We start from the raw sequence: 18,349 nt of genomic DNA, 5'->3' as shown, positions 1-18,349 counted from the left end.
AGTTCTGTATCCAAATGGCTAGTTCTCCCTGTATTCCGTGAGATCGAACCTTGCTAATCAGTCTTCCATGGGGAACCTTGACGAAAGCCTTACTGAAGTCCATATAGATCACACCTACCGCTCTGCCCTCATCAATCCTCTTTGTTACTTCTTCAAAAAACTCAATCAAGTTTGTGAGACATGATTTTATTAGCACAAAGCCATGTTGACTATCCCTAATCAGTCCTTGCCTTTCCAAATACATGTACATCCTGTCCCTCAGGATTCCCTCCAACAACTTGCCCACCACCAACATCAGGCTCACTGGTCTGTACTTCCCTGGCTTGTCCTTACCACCCTTCTTAAACAGTGGCATCACATTAGCCAACCTCCAGTCTTCCGGCACCTCACCTGTGACTATTGATGATACAAATATCTCAGCAAGAGGCCCAGCAATCACTTCTCTTGCTTCCCACAGAGTTCTAGGGTACACCTGATCAGGTCCTGGGGATTTATGCGTTTTAAGACATCCAGCACTTCCTCCTCTGTAATATGGACATTTTGCAAGGTGTCACCATCTATTTTGCAACTTTCTATATCTTCTATATCCTTTTTGACAGTAAATACTGATGCAAAATTCTCGCTTAGTATCTCCCCCATTTTCTGCAGCTCCTCACAAAGGCCGCCTTGCTGATCTTTGAGGGGGCCTATTCTCTCCCTGGTTACCCTTTTGTCCTTAATGTATTTGTAAAAACCCTTTGGATTCTCTTTAATTCTATTTGCCAAAGCTATCTCGTATCCCCTTTTTGCCCTTCTGATTTCTCTCTTAAGTATACTGCTACTGCCTTTATACTCTTCTAAGGATTCACTCAATCTATCCTGTCTATACCTGACATATGCTTCCTTCTTTTTCTCAAGCAAACCCTCAATTTCTCTAGTCATCCAGCATTCCTTATACCTACCAGCCTTCCCTTTCACCCTGACAGGAATATAATTTCTCTGGATTCTCGTTATCTCATTCCTGAAGGCTTCCCATTTTTCAGCCGTCCCTTTACCTGCGAACATCTGCCCCCAATCTGCTTTTGAAAATTCTTGCCTAATACCGTCAAAATTAGCCTTTCTCCAATTTAGAACTTCAACTTTTAGATCTGGTCCATCGTTTTTGCATCACTGTTTTAAATCTAATTGAATTATGGTCGCTGGCCGCAAAGTGCTCCCCCACTAACAACTCAGTCACCTGCCGTGCCTTACTTCCCAAGAATAGGTCAAGTTTTGCACCTTCTCTAGTAGGTACATCCACATACTGAATCAGAAATTTTTCTTGTATACACTTAACAAATTCCTCTCCATCTAAACCCTTAACACTATGGCAGTCCCAGTCTGTGTTTGGAAAGTTAAAATCCCCTATCGTAACCACCCAATTATTCTTACAAATAGCTGAGATCTCCTTACAAGTTTGTTTCTCAATTTCCCTCTATTAGGTGGTCTATAATACAATCCCAATAAGGTGATCATCTCTTTCTTATTTCTCAGTTCCACCCAAATAACTTCCCTGGATGTATTTCCAGGAATATCCTCCCTCAGCACAGCTGTAATGCTATCCCTTATCAAAAACGCCACTCCCCCTACTCTCTTGCCTCCCTTTCTATCCTTCCTGTAGCATTGTAACCTGGAACATTAAGCTGCCAGTCCTGCCCATCCCTGAGCCATGTTTCCGTAATTGTTATGATATCCCAGTCCCATGTTCCGAACCATGCCCTGAGTTCATCTGCCTTCCCTGTTAGGCCCCTTGCATTGAAATAAATGCAGTTTAATTTATTAGTCCTACCTTGTCCCTGCCTGCCCTGACTGTTTGACTCACTTCTGTTCTCAACTGTACCAGTCTCAGATTGATCTCTTTCCTCACTATCTCCTTGGGTCCCCCGCCCCCCCCTTACTAGTTTAAATCCTCCCGAGCAGCTCTAGCAAATCTCCCTGCCAGTATATTAATCTCCTTCCAATTTAAGTGCAATCCGTTCTTCTAGTACAGATCACTTCTACTCCAATGATCCAAAAATGTGAATCCTTCTCCCATACACCAGCTCCTGAGCCATGCATTCATCTGCTCTATCTTCCTATTCCTGCCCTCACTAGCAGGTAGCACCAGGAGTATTCCAGATATTACTACTCTCGAGGACCTCCTTTTTAAATTCCTGCCTAACTCTTCTGTAATCACCCTTCAGAATCTCAACCTTTTCCCCTCTTATGTCATTGGTTCCAATGTGGACAATGACCTCTTGCTGGCCCCTCTCCCCATTGAGAACATTCTGCACCCTCTCTGAGACATGCTTGATCCTGGAACCAGGGAAGCAACACACCATTCTGATTTTTCGCTGCTGGCCACAGAAACGTCTAACCTTGGGCTAGAGAATTCCCCGAACACAATTTTTGGAACTTTGGAAAACTACCTCTGACATCTGTCCAATATCTATCACCCCTCAATTTAAAGCTATTTCCCATCATTTCCTTTCAAACAAAAAAAAGGGCAAAACAATTATTATGAAAACACTCGAAGTAATTCTGTATGTAAAGGTTTATACAACGATGTAGTCAAGAGGGTTTACTTTGGTGGAGAAGCCTGGGGAACGTTGTTGTTATTGCTTCCTTATAGCACATCATCTTCTCAAACAAAAGAAGGCGTAAGGGATCGTCAATAATTGCCACTTATTCTGTTCTCTAATAGTTCACGATCGTGTAGGCTTCTCAATAGTTTTGCCTTCCAGTGGAGAAATCCATGCCTCTGACATGCATTCTGCTTAAGGTGATTCTATCAATCAGAGCTGTGGCTGTCATTCGAATGACAGGCATTTGCATCAACCAAAATTAGGAGCAGGTTGACTCCCCTGAAAGGATTCTTATTGAATTAAGGAGCATCAACAATACAGCACGGCAACGCTGTGCTCAGGATGGCCAATCTGTCTGGCTCTGTTGAAAAGCGAACAATGTAATGGCTGCACAGGTAACCTTCACGGAAAATGTCTGTGCATTATACCAGACAGGCGAACAAATTTCCAGGAAACAGCTTTAACTGTTACACTGCTGCAAAGACAAAGTGAAGATCTATTTTATATTTTTGTTTCCGATGAGTACCAAATTGAAGTGACAAAGTGTGGCACTGGAAAAAGCACAGCAGGTCAGGCAGCATCGAGGAGCAAGAGAGTCGATGTTTCAGGCAGGACGCTTGAGGTACCAAGTAAAGAATAATAAAAGTCAAGGAGGGCTTACAAGATAATGTTGTGACCGAGGATGGTCAGGCAATTCTGTAATTTCCCTCATTTTTGATGCAATGGCCAAAGTATTGTATTCAGTTCTGCCGATTATACTACAGGAGCGAAAAATTCAAAATTCGAATGAGCACTTGTAGTCACGAATAATCAACTTTTGATTAATAATTATTTCTACCCAAAGCATTAATGCGATTCACTCACAATTTAATTCTTTACAACCTATTTGAGGATGTCTCATGGCACAATGTGGAGAGTTTCAGCCTCTGAGGTAGAGGATGCAGATTTGAGTCACAGCCCAAGGCTTTACAACCAGAGGCACATTATAATCCAGCAAAGAAGTTTTAATCATTTCAACACACACCAGTGACAGGCAGTAACAGCAGGAGAGACTGGGTCAGCCATCTGATGAAACGAACACGAGAGTCTCCAACATCATAACTGATAACACATGACTACACGGTGCCACTACACTTTGGCTCCATGATGGAATGGTAAGACCTTCACATCATCACATTATCTGACCAGGCTATTTTCCTGCATATTGATAATTACCACAGACCAAAGCTGCTCACGATGTACCCTTTGTTTTTAGTTAGTTATAACAATAATGCATCAAAGAATAGCACATCTATTTTAACAGCAATCAGAAACCACAATTAATGAGAAATCATTGTTTTTAAGAAACAGAATGAAGAACATAACATCAGGAAAGCCAGTTTGTAACTACAGAAGAATGTCTTTAAAATTCAATGTTTTAAGGATACCCTTAGCAGAAAAGGTCTGCCCATAGATATTGATTTGATCTCAGATATAGTATTGTGGTCATGCAGCCAAAACGTACAACTGAGAATTGCTCAAAGTGTATGCTATAGCAGTCTAGTCATAAGATAGGACCTACCTGTCCAATGCAATGACAGTAAAGCTGAGAACAGTGACAGAACAGAAGACTTTGTGCAAGAATTTGATAATTTTACAGAAGAGCAGGGTGTAGATCCACCAGCAGCAGTGTGGACTGGCACTCAGGATGATATCGAAAGGCACACAAAAGACACTTGCACAGATTCCAGCACAGGCCAGGTTTTTGATGAAACGATTTGTGACAGACTTGAATACTGATGTGCGGCATGTGGACCATAATACCATCAGGTTTCCTGCATCAAATAAAATGGCAAACTGGTGAGAGACATGCAGGAATAAAATGCAGTAAAGGCCAAATGGGGTTCTGTTTTAGTAGTCAGTGTCTTTTTCACATTACCAATGTCCCTTTAAGACATGGCATGCAACAAAAAACAATATTGATTTTACAGAAGTGATAACACATTTGAATGGATAATACAATGGGAAAAAAATGCCTTTAACTTATTTGCTTTCTGTACATCACTCTTCTCCCTAGCTCTCCAGGAAATACTAAGTCATGCACTATTCCAGAGGGAGCAGTAGCCCTCTGCTCGGTCATTTGTAGCTATTCCTTTTTGTCAGTGCACATTATTGGGCTATTTGGCCATCTGCAGAGTTACAAGCACATAACAGCATGCCTAATCCTCTAAAAAAGAGTTACAATCCATAATCAGCATTGGCTGACTTAATTTTTCTTTTGCATCTGAAATGTTTTGTTACATTTCTAGTCCAACTATTATCCCAGTTGAAATCAGATCATAGTCATAGATGTGTACAGCACAGGTGAAGGGGTAAGTGTAGGGGTATGGGTGGGTTGCGCTTCGGCAGGTCGGTGTGGACTTGTTGGGCCGAAGGGCCTGTTTCCACGCTGTAAGTAATCTAATCTAATTTCTAGTCCAACTATTATCCCAGTTGAAATCAGATCATAGTCATAGATGTGTACAGCATAGAAACAGACCCTTCAGTCCAACTCGTTCATGCCGACCAGATATCCTAAATTTATCTAGTCCCATTTGCCAAGACTTGGCCCATATCCCTCTGAACCCTTCCCTATTCATATACCCATCCAGATGCATTTGAAATGTCGTAACTGTACCAGCCTCCACCACTTCTTCTGGCAGTTCATTCCATATATGCACCACACTTTGCATGAGAAGTTGCCCCATAGATCCGTTTTAAATCTTTCCCCTCTCACCCTAAACCTATGCCCTCTAGTTCTGGTCTCCCCCACCCCAGGGGAAAGACCTTGTCTATTTACCCAATCCATGTGCCTCATGATTTTTTCAACCTCTGCAAGGTAACTCCTCAGCCTCTGATGCTCCAGGTAAAACAGCCCCAGCTGATTCAGCCTCTCCCTATAGCTCAAACCCTCCAACCCTGGCAACATCCTAATAAATCTTTTCTGATCCCTTTCAAATTTCACAACATCATTCTAATAGGAGGGAGATCAGATGAAATGTCGTAACTGTACCAGCCTCCACCACTTCTTCTGGCAGTTCATTCCATATATGCACCACACTTTGCATGAGAAGTTGCCCCATAGATCCGTTTTAAATCTTTCCCCTCTCACCCTAAACCTATGCCCTCTAGTTCTGGTCTCCCCCACCCCAGGGGAAAGACCTTGTCTATTTACCCTATCCATGTGCCTCATGATTTTTTTCAACCTCTGCAAGGTAACCCCTCAGCCTCTGACGCTCCAGGTAAAACAACCCCAGCTGATTCAGCCTCTCCCTATAGCTCAAACCCTCCAACCCTGGCAACATCCTAGTAAATCTTTTCTGATCCCTTTCAAATTTCACAACATCATTCTAATAGGAGGGAGACCAGAATTATACACAATATTCCAAAAGTGGCCTAACTGATATCCTGTACAGCTGCAACATAACCTCCCAACTCCTGTACTTAATGCTCTGACCAATAAAGGAAAGCATATCAAACGCCTTCTTCACTATCCTATCTACCTGCAACTCCACCTTCAAGGAACTATGAACCTGCACTCCAAGGTCTCTTTGTTCAGCAACACTCCCTAGGACCTTACCATTAAGTGGAGAGTCCTGCCATGATTTGCCTTTCCAAGGTTAAATCCAGAATTTAAAGCCATAAGTCATGATTTAGTTGCACAACAGATGGTGCTTTGTATTGAATTAAATGGGAAGGTGTCTGACATCTACCTGCAAAACAAATTAACACCAACTTTTCTGGATTGGCTATTAAAAGGCTGGTATTATTTCTTTTGTCAGCAGACTCATTGGCTGTTTTTTTTGTCTCCATGATGAGTGTACTTACCCTAAGTATTTCTAATCTGACTACAATAAAGGAACAAGGCTGAAAGAGAGGAATAACAGGGCCTGAAAAATACTGAATTTTGGAGATGACTTAGTCAAAACAGACTTTGAACCTTGTGAGGAACTGGTACAGGACTTTGGAGAGGCTGTAGCAACTCAGCAATTCCAACCAGATTCTAGTTTACAATATTAGTTCCTTGAAAATCACTTCCATAGGTGATTGTTGGGACCTGTTGAGGTTTTTAGATATTGATTAGCTCTAAAGGTGTGCCTCAATTCTGTTTGCTTGTTTTTAGAACATTAAGTTGCTCACTTAAAACTCAATCCCACAATCTCTGGAGGACAGGAATGACATGTTGATGCAGCAAGGAATGCTGTTGGAGTCCAACAATGTTGATTATTCTCATTTTTGCTACAAATTGATATTTAGGTTGGAACAAGTTGAACTCAGGAAGACATTTAACCATATACTACTGTCAAACCATTTGCAACAATGGTACTAGGAATAGCAACAGACTCCTACAAACATTTCAAAGTTCTGAATATAAAACGTTACCATAAGGGTCTTATGCTAATTGTCGATCATTGATTACATGGAGCTGGAACCTGAGGAAGAAAGGTTCTGATGAAGGTCTGCAACTGTCTATTTTGCAATTAGTGCGAACCCTCCATAGATATTTATTAAATTATGTTAGAATGCTTTCTGGCTCTCTTCTAGTGAAGATGTGCAGACCACAATCCGTGGTATTAATGCAAAAAGTAGAACCCATTGGAATTGATTTTAAAGTACTCCTGGAGCATTTTTTTCATGCCAAGTTTTATGAATCAGTTCAAAAAATGTTTAAAATCAAAATGCTTTGCTGGATGAAACAGAACTAAAGAACAATGTAAAGAGAATAGCAGATACCTGATACCAACAGCATTAATTCCATTATGATAAGTACATTTTTTTCAATCTGAGAAATTTATAACCACTGTCTGAACCTAACATAGTCTATAACTATACCTTTTAATTTCTAATGTCACAAGTGTAGCTGCATTTTTCTAAGTAACACAACTTAGCGCAGGCATTAGAATTATTGGTAATATATCCAAAATAAACTTGTATAAACCAAAGTATCAAAATCCCAGTAGGAGATCAGCTGGATATTGCTGTCTTTTAAAGCATTTAAAATTCTCCGCATTTTTCCAAGGTTGCTATAAAATAGCTCTACCGAGATGCATAGTCTGCAAAACTGTGTTTATCAATCCTTAAATAAAAGTCACTATTTAATTTCAGATCAGATACAGATAGATATTTTCATGCTGCACAGTTTGAAATGGATTTTTTTAATACTCTGCAAAAGATCGTTGAGCACAGTGACCCTGCAATAAATTTGGTCACAATTGAAGCTAGCATGGAACAATGAATTATATCTCTGGCTGCTACCCATTCCTTTACTTAGATGAAACTGATTAAGAAGCTTTTCAAATGTGCAAAGCACACTTCACCATCTAATCTTTAATTGTTATCAAATGATTAATGAATTTTCGGCTGAGTAAGTCTTTTGTAAAATGCACAATACCCTATCAAACCTGATTTAATTTGTTCTGCGCCACTTTAATCGTTTTAAATTCATTGATGGGATGAGGGTATTGCTGGACAGGTCGGCACTTATTGCCCATCCCTAATTGCCCAGATGGTAGTTAAGAGTCAACAACATTACCGTGAGTTTGGAGTTACATGTAGGCCAGGCCAGGTAAGAATGGCAGTTTCCTTCCCGAAAGGATATTAGTGAACAAAATGGGTTTTCCAACAATGGTTTCGTGGTCATCATTAGACTCTGAAATCCAATTTATTTTATTGAATTCAAATTCCACCATCAGCATGATGGAATTGGAACCTCAGAGTTCCCAGGTCTCTGAGTCATCAATCCAGTGATAATACCACAAGGCCATCACCTACACCAGTGTGAGAATGGGATTGAGTTACCTGAAAGTTTGTACACTTTCAGCAGTCAATAAATCATGGCATCAAGCAAAACCGGAGTCAAAGGGAGTTGGAGGAAATTGTCTGCTGATTGGAGTCATACACAGCACAGAGGGAGTTGTCAGAAGTCAGTCATCACAGTTCCAGGATATCTCTGCAGGAGTTTGAAAGTTGTAAAACGTTTGAACTTGAATACTACAGTATTTGCAATACAATCCAACTTGTTCCTATACAGCATATTCCACTTAATACAAATGGAATTGTCCTTTTTTTTTAACATTTACAAGATGTATTCCACATCAACCGATAGTAAAAACATTCAAATCGGAAATTACAGCAAGTGCAATAAACATAAAACACTACACACAGTGTTGCATTCTGAAACAAAAACAGAAATTGCTGAGAAACTCAGCATGTCTAGCAGTATCTGTGGAGAGAAAGCAGAGTTAGCCTTTCTTCATTGCACCTGAAATGTTAACTCTGCTTTCTCTCCACAGATGCTGCCAGACCTGAGTTTCTCCAGCAATTTCTGTTTTGTTTCTTGATTTCCAGCATCTGCAGTTCTTTGTGTGTATGTGTGTTTCACTCCTAGGTTGCTTAATACACTTGCAGCTCTCTTGATTCACAACATACACTGTTTGTAAAGTATAGAGCCCAAGGGGTTCTCCAGTTCCTGATACCTCAACATATTGCGGCACTGTTCTGCCCTTTGATCATCTGCCCCAACATCTAGTGTGTCCCTCAGTTAATAGTTCTGGACCTTGAAGTGTACCAGCATACAACTCCTTGCACTACAAGGCCAGTGTATTTTGGGCATGCCAAAGAATTCTTTTTTCATCGAGTTGTGATCCTCCAAGGTTTGTCTTGGTGTGTACCTCTGGGAACACAGACTCCTACATCACAGAGCTGCTCAGGGTGAACCCCAACGTGTTCCAACATATCTCTCCCTCTCCCTCTGTGTCTCTCTTGGTCTTCTTTGCTAAGGCACATTCCAGAATTCCCTTATGCACTCATCGACAGACACAATCAATGTGGCATATTACTGAAGACAGTCCCTTCTACAGAGTAAGTGGCAGACTAATCATCATAAATTCAACAAATGAGGAAGCTATCACTGGCTTTCAATTTTGAATTTACTCAATAGGAAGTAATACTCCTGACAATATCACAGCTTCTCACTAGAGATTAAAATATGTTGAAGCTTTGGATCAGGGATTACAATCTAAACTCTCTAACCCAGACACAAGAGCGTGAGTATGAAGCCAATGTTTTATCAGTCAAATCACCAGCTGCAACAATGTCGGAAAATAACATTTAAGAAAGTAAAAACTTCATCTATCCTATAGTTTTTGAGTTGGTTTACACAGAAGAACTTAATTTAATATGATTTAATTATACTACACCAGTGACAACTATATGACCTGTTAAACCAAAGTGAGATAATTCAACTGGTTTTCAGGCTTGGAATAGTCATTGACTTCACTTTGGGGAGAAAGTGAGGTCTGCAGATGCTGGAGATCAAAGTTGAAACTTTATTGCTGGAACAGCACAGCAGGTCAGGCAGCATCCAGGGAACAGGAGATTCGACGTTTCGGGCCCTTCCTGAAGAAGGGCCTGTGCCCGAAACGTCGAATCTCCTGTTCCCTGGATGCTGCCTGACCTGCTGTGCTGTTCCAGCAATAAAGTTTCAACATTGACTTCACTTTGCAAAGTATGGTACAGATCATTTATCTCATAACCTCATAATACAAACAAACCACATGTCTGTCAGAATGATCATACACTATCATTCTGAATCTTTACAAAATAATGAGAACATCTCTATCAGAACCACAAACAGCTTATTCGTACAATCAGCCACAATTATTGTAGAATATTAGTCATTAATTAAACTTTTTTTCAATCTGTTGGATAATTTAACAGTGCACAGTAAGGCATTCAGTCAGAAGATGCTGTATAAATCTGAGTGAGTCAGAACTCTGCAATTTCTGTTTGAATCTACTCAAGCTACACGGGATGACATCGCTAATATGTTAAAGAGGCTCTTGTTGGCTTGATGAAAGATCATTGAAATGTTAGCTCTGTACCACTCTGTCTCTCTCTCTTCAGATGCTCCATCTACTGAATGACTTCACTATTTTATATTTTGTTTCAGCAGCTGTGACATTTTGCTTTTATCTCATTGACCTGAGTTGTGGCAGCCACAGCATGGAAAATCTACAGGACAATGCAATTCAGAATTTGGAACCATGAAGAGCAATAGGGATATGAAAGGCTGGAAACATAATTCTGAAACAATGATTGACTGGTGTTCAGGAACATTGCTGGAATCCATCATAAGAGGAGATGATCTGTGCATCCCACAAGTTCCAGTTTTAATGTAAATAAGATAACGGTTCCATTTAGTTAATTCTTTGTGAAGCCGGGTATTATGGGAACTAGCAATCAATGCTAGTGTTACAGTGTATGTTGGGAAACTTGGTCAAACTTGTTTTGCTGACCGCGTTAGCTTGCAAGAGCCTGAACAAAGCTCTGCTCAGTCTCCCAAATGCTTTTGTTCTAATAAATGGCTTCTGGTCTACTTAAATTTGTTATTTTGGTGTTATTTTACCTACAACACTTTGCCTTGATAAGATGAAAGTTTTGTTTGGAGATTATAACTTTTGTGTTCACTTTTTAAAATTTGGGATCATTTTCCGCTGAAAACCAAAAGATTCAAAGGCTTAGAAATTGATACAATATTCGGAATTAATAGACTAGGATGCTGGCTGAGGGCAGGTATCCCACATTGCAGCGTACATTTTGGGATTTGAAACTAATTCCACTTGGTCACCATATTCTACTTTCATTTATCAAGTGATGTACCTTTAATTAGTATGAGGCAGGACATCTATCCAAATCCAGGAGGAAATTACAACTCATAGAGCTGCTAAGCAGTCAGAGACTAGCCCTGGTAGCCCTGCCAGTAAAGCAGGGGTGCAGGGTGAAAGAGGAAATGCTGGACGTCTAGAAACCCAGGAACATCCAAGATTTCACTGAGGTCAGGTTGGTTGGCTTCAGCAAAGGCAGGTCAGAGGGCATGCTGCACAGGGCTCCGTGGGACAGTAGATATAGGAAGGGGATGGGAGTGCTACCACTGGCACAGGGGACTGGGATGGAGGCAACCCAGCTTTCAATGACCAACAAGGCTGCATGCTGGGCACAGACTTCTCCCACCACCCAATAAACTGGAGCAGTGATGGGATGAGGCCTTTAACTGGGCACTAACAGCCCACTTAAGGATCAATTGGTCCAGAGTAGTTGGTCCACCCAACATCTCCCCTCCTGCCCAGAAAATTATAATGGGGCAGGGCATGGGCAGGTAAGCTGTCAACGGCCCTAATTTATGGTCTACCTTCTTGTGTTCCAACTCATGGGTGGCAGTGCCCCTCCTATCGTATTAGCTTAAAATAAAAAAGACTGAAGGTTTATGAAAATAAATAGAAAATTTGTACATGCAGTCCTTCATATTTTATTCAATGTCTTTCTCTGGTGTAGTTCTTGCCAGTGACTATGATTAAATTAGCAAATCCTGACACAGTTTAAAGCCAGGTTAGACTTAAAATGTTTCAAGATTTGACCTTAAGCTTGAGTCCAGTGTTTCCAGTCCAGTTTCAATGTTGCCACGTCTGATACCGGTCAATCACTGGTCAATCACTAACACTGCAGTAAAATACTGCAGATGCTGGAAATCTGCACTAAAATACTGGAGACTCAACAAGGCAGGCAGCATCTGTAGAGGCAGAAACAGAGTGAATGTTTCAGGTCATCATTAATAAGACCCTGTTTTATAGGCTGTAATTACAGCATTCATCTTCTTTTTTGTTCAGTTCTCTACTGTAAGACAAGTCCTTGGTGTTTATTCAATTATTCACTTAACAAGGCTAAGTGTCATGTCTTTTTTGAGATTAAAGGCAAGGTGTGCCACAAGCCTTTCTCAACTCCAATAGGTATTGAACCTCATGCTGTCAACATTAGTCTGGTCTGCATAGTGGCCATCTTAAGCTCACCAGTGCCTCATATTAATGCAGCATCACATTAAAGGCACCTTACTTCCATGTAATGTGCTTGACTATGGCAGAGCTAAACTTAATAGGCTACTGACATATTTTTCACACAGTACACATAGTGCTGATCAATTATTTAAAACAAATGGGAAAACATAATTTTGAAAGAGCTCCTTTCATGACTGACAAAATGTCAAAGTGAAAGCGTTTGTCATGAGTCTTTGGAACTCTCTTCAGTAAACTCTCTTCATTAAAAGGTGGTGGAGGCAGTCTCCTTGAATATTGTCAAGGCAGAGGTAGATAGATTCTTGTTTGTAAGTCAAGTCATCGTATTCTTAATAGACCATAGGTTTGCTCTCTCATAAGAGAGAGACAACTGTAGGAGGTTTAACCTGAGTGCCACCATGTCTCAGGCAAGAGGAGAGATTAAGAAAGTGGGATTTTCATCCTAATCTCAGCCAATATTGAACAAGGGGGTGAAAGGTTAGCGGGAGAAGCAGGAATATGGCTTTAAGATTTCAGTTAGATCAGCCATGATCATTTGAATAGAAGAGTAGGTCTCATAGGCTAAATGGCCTACATTTGTCAGTCCAATATATCCTGTACACAAAAAGCAGGACAAATCCACCCCGGCCAATTCCCACCTCATTACTACTCTCAACCATCACTAAAGTGATGCAAGGTGTCATTAACAATGTTACCAAGCAGAACTTGCTCAGCAATAACCTGCTCAGCAACGCCCAGTTTGGGATCTACTAGGGCCACTCATCTCCTGACTTCATTATAACTATGGCTCAAATGTGGACAAAGAGCTGAATTCCAGAGTTGAAGTGAGAGTGACAGCCTTTAACATCAACAGCATTTTTGACTGAGTGTGGCATCAAGGAGTGCTAGCAAAACCAGAATCAATGGGAAAATATGGTTAGCGTCATACCGAGTACATTGGAAGTTGTAGTGTTTGGAGGACAGTCATCTCAGCTCCAGAGCAACTCTGCAGGAGTTCCTCAGGGTAGTGTCCTGGATTCAACCATCTTCAGCTGCTTCATCAATGACCTTCTCCTCATCATAAGGTCAGAAGTATGGAATGCTCACTGATGATTGTACAATATTCTGCACCATTCACAACTCTTCAGATACTGAAGCAGTCTATGACCAAAAAGAGCAAGATCTGTACCATGTCCAGGCTTGGGCTGAAAAGTGGCTTGTAACATTCGCATCCTGCAAAATACCAGGCAATTATCTTCTCCAGTAAGGGACAATCTAACCATCAACTCGGGACATTCAATGGCATGGGGATTACCACTGACTCGCCATCTAAATATGGTGTCTACAAGAGCAGGTCAGAGGCTGGAAATACTGCAACAAGTAACTCACCTCCTGATTTCCCAAAGCCTGCCATCATCTAGAAGGTACAAGTCAAGAGTGTGATAGAATACTCCCCAATTGCCTGATGATTGCAGCCCCAAAAACACTTGAGAAATTTGATTTTGATCCCATCCAGGACAAATCGAGCCACTTGATTGGCATCACATCAACAAAAATTCAGTCACTCCTTCAGAGACGCTCAGTATCAGCAGTCACAATGTACCCTGTTAACTGTGTGGCCGTACAGGGTTCTGTGTACACCAATTGGTGTTAGCACACCGATCACAGCACTGACTTCCAATTCGGAAGTCACTGCCTCACCGGGGTGGCACGGTGGCTCAGTGGTTAGCACTGCTGCCTCACAGCACCAGGGACCGGGTTCAATGGTCGCCTCGGGTGACTGTCTGTGTGGAGTTTGCATATTCTCCCTGTGTCTGTGTGGGTTTCCTCTGAGTGCTCCGGTTTCCTCCCACAATCCAAAGAGGTACAGGTCAGGTGAATTGGCCATGCTAAATTGCCCACAGTGTTAGGTGCATTAGTCAGGGTTACATATAAGGAGGTGGGTTACTCTTCAGACAGTCGATGTGGACTTGTTGGGCCAAATGTCCTGTCTCCACACTGTAGGGAATCTAATCTAATGATCTTCAAGGGCCTGCGTAGCTACAAGAAAACATGAGGGAATCCTGGCAGTGTGTGCCATCCACAAGATGCACTGCAGAAATTCACCAAGGCTCCTCAGACAGCACCCTTCAAACCAACAACCACTACCATCGAGAAGGACAAGGACTGCAGGCACATGGGAGCACCACCACTTACAAGTTCCTCTCCAAATCACTCACCATCCTGACTTGGAAATATATCGCTAATCATTCAGTGTCACTGGATCAAACTTATAGCATTCCATCCCTAACAGCATTGCCAAGTACAGCACATGGACTGCAGCAGTTCAAGAAGGCAGCTCACCACCATCACCTCAAAGGCAACTAGGGACGGGCAGTAAATGCTGACCCAGCTAGCAATTCCTGCATCCCATGAGTGAATTTAAAAAAAGCACTGGCCATGTAAGCTGTCCAGATTGGACTAAGCTTTAATTTTACTGTCAGTCCTTTAGTTTTAAAGGACTTCAAAAATATTTTAATTTTGCAAATTCTCCAATTCTTCTTTGAATTTTTTAATACATAATTACTAGTTTGGTGTGAATAACAGTAAGAAGGAATGGTATTAACATTCACTGTAGCAACAATCCACTGAAGCACTTTAAGTTAATTGCTGTTTCACTTCTGATGATAATCCATCTCCTTCACACTCTATGTTAAACAGGAGAATAAATTGCCAGCAAATGACACAATACAAAAATAGCACAAGATTACTGCTCTTCAGCTTTACAAAACCAACTAAATTAAATGCAAAGTCTAAATTTAGCATTTGAGTCAATACCCGTGTGTAATTATGATGCTCATTCGATACAAACAAGAAGCCACAAGGAAAGCTATCATTAGCTGTGACCAGCACAATGTAGGAATCTAAAGCCTCCATCAAAAAAGACAGCATAAAATAAGAGATCTAAAATAAAGCCGAGATGGGATATTGCAGGAGGAATAAGAATGATCCAATGTCAAAAATCCAATTATTTCCAATCGCTGCAATTAAGGGCAGCTACTTATCTATGTCAGAATTGCATGAGGGACAACAGCATGAACAGCAACAATACAGAGCCTCAGCCCTATGAAACGCCATGAGAGAAGCCTCTTTAACTGTGCCATCTGTTCTTTACAGTCAATTATAGGCAGGAACAGGACAGCTTATGAAGATTCTCTTAAAAGTTGCCATTCCTCACACAAATCAGCATTTTTCATTGTTAGAATTGTCCAATTAGGTGGTTGTAGATAACAGGTGTAACTATAAATGGAGTGAACAGATGGAGCTGCAACCAGCATTTCAAGAGGTGCAAGTGTCACACATTGACGTCAATTCCTAGTCTTCATTGCTTTTCCCAATTAATTCCCCTATTCCCTGTGGACAATGACTTTATGCAGTATCCATGAGTATCAGCAAAGCTCTATGATCTTTGTATCCGACAACCATGTGCATTTATATAGCACTTTACACACAGAAAAAAATTTCAAGACCCTTTATTTTATGAGGAGAATATGGTGGTCATTGTAGAAAAGTTAGGAGGAGAGCAAAAATCTAGTCAAAGAGGTTTTTGAAGATGGAGAAGATTTAGATAAACAGAATGGCTTAGGGAAGAGGTTCTAGGGAGTATCTCAAGTAGACAAAGAGTGCTAAGTTGCTGAGTTGGCTGCACTTATGTCAGGATTTACAGAAAAGCTATCTAATTTACAGCAAAGACTCTTTAAAAAGAACTTCCTTAAATGAGAAAGAACTCATGACCAAAACTGCAGTAACTACTCCTGATAAAAGCCAGGTAATTTCTCCAGCAAAATGCAGGAAGCAGAGGACAATAACATACTACACACTGAGTGTGTACAATTAATCCCAACCATTTGCAGTTGTGTAGTCTCACAATATGATTGATGGGGGAGTCACCCACGCATGGATGATCATCTCCCCACGACTAGTAGTGTCACTAGTGGAAGTAATGGCATAGTGGTAATGTCACTGAGCTAGTAATTCACAAATGCTATCTATTCAAGCCAAACAGATAGTGAAATCTGGATTCAATAAAAATCTTGAGGAATTTACTGCAGCCTAATGCTGACTGTACAACTACTGTTGATGATTGTAAAAAATCGAACTGGCTCACTGTGCCCCTTTAGGAAAAGAAATCTGCCATCTCTATCTGGCCTGACCAACATTCTGGGCAATTAAATATAGGCAATAGAAGTTGGCCTATCAAATGACACCCCCATCTCCTGAACAAGTAAATATGGTCATTTCTGAGCTGTCATTGGGAAATGATCATGAAAGCAACTGAAATGTTTGAAAAACATAACTCATTCACTCATCATAGAACCAATCATAAAAACAGGAAGATACTCGATCTATTAGATCTGTGTTCGAGCTAAACAATTAATTCCACTCCCCAATTCTTTCACCCTAGACTCAAAAGTCTTCCTGTATCAAATATACTTCCAAAGATGTGCAGGTTAGGTGGATTGGCCATGCCAAATTGCTCATAGCGTTTAGGGATGTATAGGTTAAGTGTGTTAGTCATGGGAAATGTATGGTTACAGAGAAAGGGTATGGAGACAGCTCTGGGTGGGATGCTCTTCAGAGGGCCGGTTAGGCCGACTGGCCTGTTTCCATACTGTAGGAATTCTATGATTCTGCGAACTTCTCCTTTGAAAGTTACCAGTGAATCTGCTTCCACCATTCCTTTGGGCTGTTTATTCCAGATTATAACTACTCATTACATGTAAATAACTGTCATCTTGCTTTTGCCTCATATATTATTTGTCTTATGTCTACGTTGGTGTTACCAACACTTTTGCCAATGGAAAAAATTCTCCTCACTCAATCAATAAAAAACAAATTGTGCATATATGGAAAATCATTAGCTCTACCAAATAAACACTAAAAGAACTGCAATGTTGTAAATCAGAAACAAAAACAGAAACTGCAAACAAAAAGTATCAGGTCTGGCGGCATCTGTGAAGAGGAATCAGAGTTAACTTTTCAGGTCTGGTTCTGAGGAAGGGTGACCGGATCTAAAATGTTAACCCTGGTTTCTCTTCACAGATGCTGCCAGACCTGCTGAGCTTTTCCAGAAACTTGTGTTTGAGTTAGCTCTGCCAAACTTGGTGTATCTGTCACTCCAGTCCTACCTCAGGATAAAATCTTCTAGGAGAAAGTGAGGACTGCAGATGCTGGAGATCAGAGCTGAAAATGCGTTGCTGGAAAAGCGCAGCAGGTCAGGCAGCATCCAACGAGCAGGAGAATCGATGTTTCGGGCATGAGCCCTTCTTCAGGAATGAGGAAAGTGTGCCAAGCAGGCTAAGATAAAAGGTAGGGAGGAGGGACCTGGGGGAGGGACCTGGGTTGGAAATGCGATAGGTGGAAGGAGTTAAAGGTGAAGGTGATAGGCCAGAGAGGGGGTGGGGACGGAGAGGTAGAGGCAGCCACATGGGGAGACAGGCCACCTACTTGCAGATCTTTTCAGAGAACACCTCTGGGACACCCGCACCAACCACCCTGTGGCTGAACACTAACTCCCCCTCCCACTCCGCCAAGGACATGCAGGTCCTTGGCCGCCTCCATCGCCAGACCATGGCAACACGACACCTGGAGGAAGAGCACCTCATCTTCCGCCTAGGAACCCTCCAACCACAAGGGATGAACTCAGATTTCTCCAGTTTCCTGATTTCCGCTCCCCCCACCTTGTCTCAGTCCTAACCCTCGAACTCAGCACCACCTTCCTAACCTGCAATCTTCTTTATGACCTCTCCGCCTCCACCCCCACTCCGGCCTATCACCCTCACCTTATTACCCTCACCTTAACCTCCTTCCACCTATCGCATTTCCAACGCCCCACACCCAAGTCCCTCCTCCCAACTTTTTATCTTAGCCTGCTTGGCACAC

At 41.5% G+C, this 18,349-nt stretch overlaps 1 protein-coding gene across 8 annotated transcripts in view; it reads right to left on the bottom strand.

The window, feature by feature from the left end:
* The window catches only part of gpr176 (G protein-coupled receptor 176), a 189,007-nt gene that overhangs the window by 26,046 nt on the left and 144,612 nt on the right, over positions 1-18,349 (bottom strand). For 7 of the 8 annotated variants that reach the window (XM_043697953.1, XM_043697955.1, XM_043697956.1 and 4 more), the window contains one exon: positions 4,144-4,396. In XM_043697953.1, coding sequence (XP_043553888.1) covers positions 4,144-4,396 — 253 coding nt within the window. Of the gene's footprint in view, positions 1-4,143; positions 4,397-6,180; positions 8,082-18,349 lie in introns of those variants that run through there. The other variant, XM_043697959.1, reaches the window with a different exon arrangement.

Source organism: Chiloscyllium plagiosum, chromosome 10, assembly GCF_004010195.1.
Source record: "Chiloscyllium plagiosum isolate BGI_BamShark_2017 chromosome 10, ASM401019v2, whole genome shotgun sequence".
Classification (NCBI taxonomy): Eukaryota; Metazoa; Chordata; class Chondrichthyes; order Orectolobiformes; family Hemiscylliidae; genus Chiloscyllium; species Chiloscyllium plagiosum.
Note: the sequence above shows the minus strand (reverse complement) of the source record. Positions and strands in the feature narration are given on the sequence as shown.